This window comes from Oncorhynchus keta, unplaced genomic scaffold (genome assembly GCF_023373465.1).
Source record: "Oncorhynchus keta strain PuntledgeMale-10-30-2019 unplaced genomic scaffold, Oket_V2 Un_contig_9393_pilon_pilon, whole genome shotgun sequence".
Lineage (NCBI taxonomy): Eukaryota > Metazoa > Chordata > Actinopteri > Salmoniformes > Salmonidae > Oncorhynchus > Oncorhynchus keta.
The window spans coordinates 3,749-6,748 of record NW_026290515.1 but is presented as its reverse complement, the minus strand read 5'-3'; the positions used below and the strand labels follow the sequence as shown (position 1 = coordinate 6,748).

General features: G+C 47.3%; 1 protein-coding gene across 1 annotated transcript; it reads right to left on the bottom strand.

Annotated features, from left to right (window-relative positions):
• Positions 1–400: 400 nt before the first annotated feature.
• On the bottom strand, positions 401–2,770 carry LOC127927096 (mucin-16-like). The gene is made up of 4 exons (XM_052512885.1): positions 2,610–2,770; positions 2,456–2,514; positions 638–2,370; positions 401–469 (listed from the first exon to the last, which is right to left on the bottom strand). The coding sequence occupies exons 1-3, from the start codon at positions 2,630–2,632 to the stop codon at positions 803–805; spliced, it is 1,650 nt and encodes a 549-aa protein (XP_052368845.1). The 5' UTR covers positions 2,633–2,770; the 3' UTR covers positions 401–469; positions 638–802.
• Between the last annotated feature and the right edge of the window lie 230 nt (positions 2,771–3,000).

Genomic DNA, 3,000 nt, shown 5'->3' with positions numbered 1-3,000 from the left:
ATGGATTGTCATCGAAGACAGGTTCATACGGCATTCATAACCCACATAGGCTGCAGGTTGAATTTAGGGGTGCATGCAATGTATTCCTATGGTGAGAGAAGTCAGTTTGATGTAAACACCTTGTTTTAACTGTTAATTAAATACTTCAGAGAACTTTCAGAGGGTTTAGTGAGATAGAAAGCAAGTGCATTAGAGTCACCATTAATATTAAGGGCATCAGGCCCAAAACTCTGATTCAGGCTCATTGATTGCAGAGGTCCAGTGATGCAAAAGATCCTGTCAAATGCCAGAGAGCCAACATTTCTTCTACTGGAACAAGCAACCTAGTTACCACAACACTGACATCCCTTTTGGCGGCATTCAAAACATTTGTCTGAAAACACTTAGATAAAGACCAATATGTATTAATACATTTTATTTAAAACAATTGAAGTAGAGAAGTCCTGACAACACTTCCAGGTCACAGCACCTAGAAGACAAAAAGATTAGTAACAAGCATACATGAAAGCAAAGACAGGTGCCAAGGCAGCCAAATTCTGATCTTTTGACTAAGCCAATCGCAAAAAGATCAATGAACTGCCTATGTAAACCTACACAGCCCAAATGGCATAAAAATACAGAGAAACTGAAATCTCACCTCAACTGGTGGCTACAGATCCCACTTCGTCATGTTCTGGACTCCCCTAAAGCTCTGGACTCAATTTAGGTTGTGCTAGGGCCTTTCTGCTTGGCAGATAGTGGTTTGGCTGTGGCTTGCTGACACTTGAAGAGCTGGGTTGAGTGGCTAGGGGAGGCACTACTCCTACCGAGTAAGGTCTTTGAGCCGGTGGATTGTAGATCCGCCGTACAATTCTGGGATGCTGTGCATGATGGTCAGGGCAAAGTGGCGAGGGTTGATCGAGCTGGCACTGCTGGTCCTGCTCTGGGTAGGGCCATAGCTGCTAGACAAGAGGCTCTGGGTGGGACGTCTGGCAGAGCTAGTGTTGGACTTCACTGCATTGAACAAATAGCGTTGACTGGGGACAGGTTTAGAGCCACTTGGCTTCTGGGCTGTGGCAGGAGCATTCTGGATGAATGTTGAACTGGCAGCCTGGGTAGAACTGAAGAGGCTGGAGACTGGCCCACTACTGGCAGCATAGCTGGGCCTGTAGCTCCCCCACTGAGCAGACATTTGTCCGTACTTCCCTTGGGCAGGTTTTGCAAGGAGATTCTGGCTGTATGTTGAACCCCTTCCACCTTGGTTAGAGGTAAACAGGCTTTGGCTTGGTGTTGCACCAAGGTCAGAGCCAGGCTTGTAGGCGCCATAGGAGTTTCCACGAGCTGTAGAGCTGGGGTGAAAAAGACTGGAGCGAGAGGCCAGGCTAGAAGTAGGCATGCCGCGACTTGAGGTAGAGGCTCCATCTATTCTCTGGCCAGAGGTTTGGGCATATTGATTGGAAGTTGAAACACTTCTACTGGCAGAGTTGCTCTGGTATTGCATGACATCTTGGGAGAAGCTAGGCTTGTAGCTTTTTGTTGCACTACCACCTTCAGTAGAACCAAAACTCAGAGGACCTGGTCTAAATGAAGTTTGTGAAGAACCACTTGAGGGAACTTCACGGTCAGGAGTGGAAATTGACCGGGCAGAGATCTCCATTGGTCCCTTGAAAGCCAGGGAAGGGAAGCTGCTCCCTTGCTTCAGGTCCTGGACATAGTGGGTGAGGGAGGTGGTGTGGGTGGCAGTTTGACCATAGAGGCTGGGGGCTCCTCTACTCAGAGTCTGGACAAGGCCTTGGTTGGGTTGTCTGGAGGTGGAGAACTTGAATTCACTCTGGGTAGAGCCATAGTTAGGAGTAGATGGTTTCAGGTTAGAGGCAGTTCTACTCTGGACATTAAACACAACATCAGGATTCTGGACTAGTCCAGAGCTGCCGGAGTGAGGCTGTACAGTACGAAGAGTGTTGGCCTGGATTCTCTTTACCTCCCAACTTGAAACTGGCCTTAATGCACTGGGGTCAGTGACACTTTGACCATAGGTTCTACTGGCCTTGGTTTGATGCTTGTTGTGGGTGACAGAGGATCCACTGGCTATAGAACCAGAGAGTCTAATGTCAGTATTCTTGGCACGGGTCCTCTTACCCTTTGTCTGGGCGGAGGTAAAGCTGCTGGGGATAGATCCAGAGCCCCTTGGGGCTGGCTGGAGGGAGCTTGGAGCAAAGCCTCCGAGTGTGTTGTATCCAGTCCCGCGGTAAGTAGCTTCACTCTGGACCGAACCAGAAGTGTGAGAGGCTGGTCTGAATTGATCCTGGGGATAGCTGCCACCTGTTTGCCTCTGCTCAACTTCCATTCTGGAAGAGCCAGAAAACCCATAGCCTCTTAATCTCTGGGCATCTAAACAGAAGGGAAGTTATAGATTCAGTGCCAAACTTGAAGGTTGGTCTCACAAAAGTGACAACATTTTGTGTTCATGCCTTACCACGTGGAGCCCATGTAAAACTTGAGTGTTCTGCAAACAATGAGCAAAGGAACACAATCCTGTCAAGAAAAGAAGTTGCCATTACACATCAGCATTCCAAATACAAGCAGCAACCTTGCAGTTGACCTGAAACACATTGGTCAAAGAATCTTACCCCAAACTAATTCCAAAAGCCATATCAAAGCCTTAAACCACCAACAGCCCAGACAAAGCAATACTCCAATACTCTCAGTGCCTTACTGCCATGCTTAGTTGACATACCAGCGTGGTGTGCATTTATTGCCTGAACCTGCAGTTGCCATCCAATCACTGGCTTATTGATTGATCATTCTCAGCTGTATGTCTTTGTGGAGCGGACAGATTTTAAAACAACCAAGGTGAGGACAGAGGACGCGAAGAGTTAAGGAAAGACTTTTGAAATTCACACAAAGAGGGCTAACATTATGACACCACAATGACATGCAGATGAACATGATCAATCAATCAAACAGTGATGACAACTGGCTGTTCAGGCTATAAATATACACTCAGCTGATATATCAACA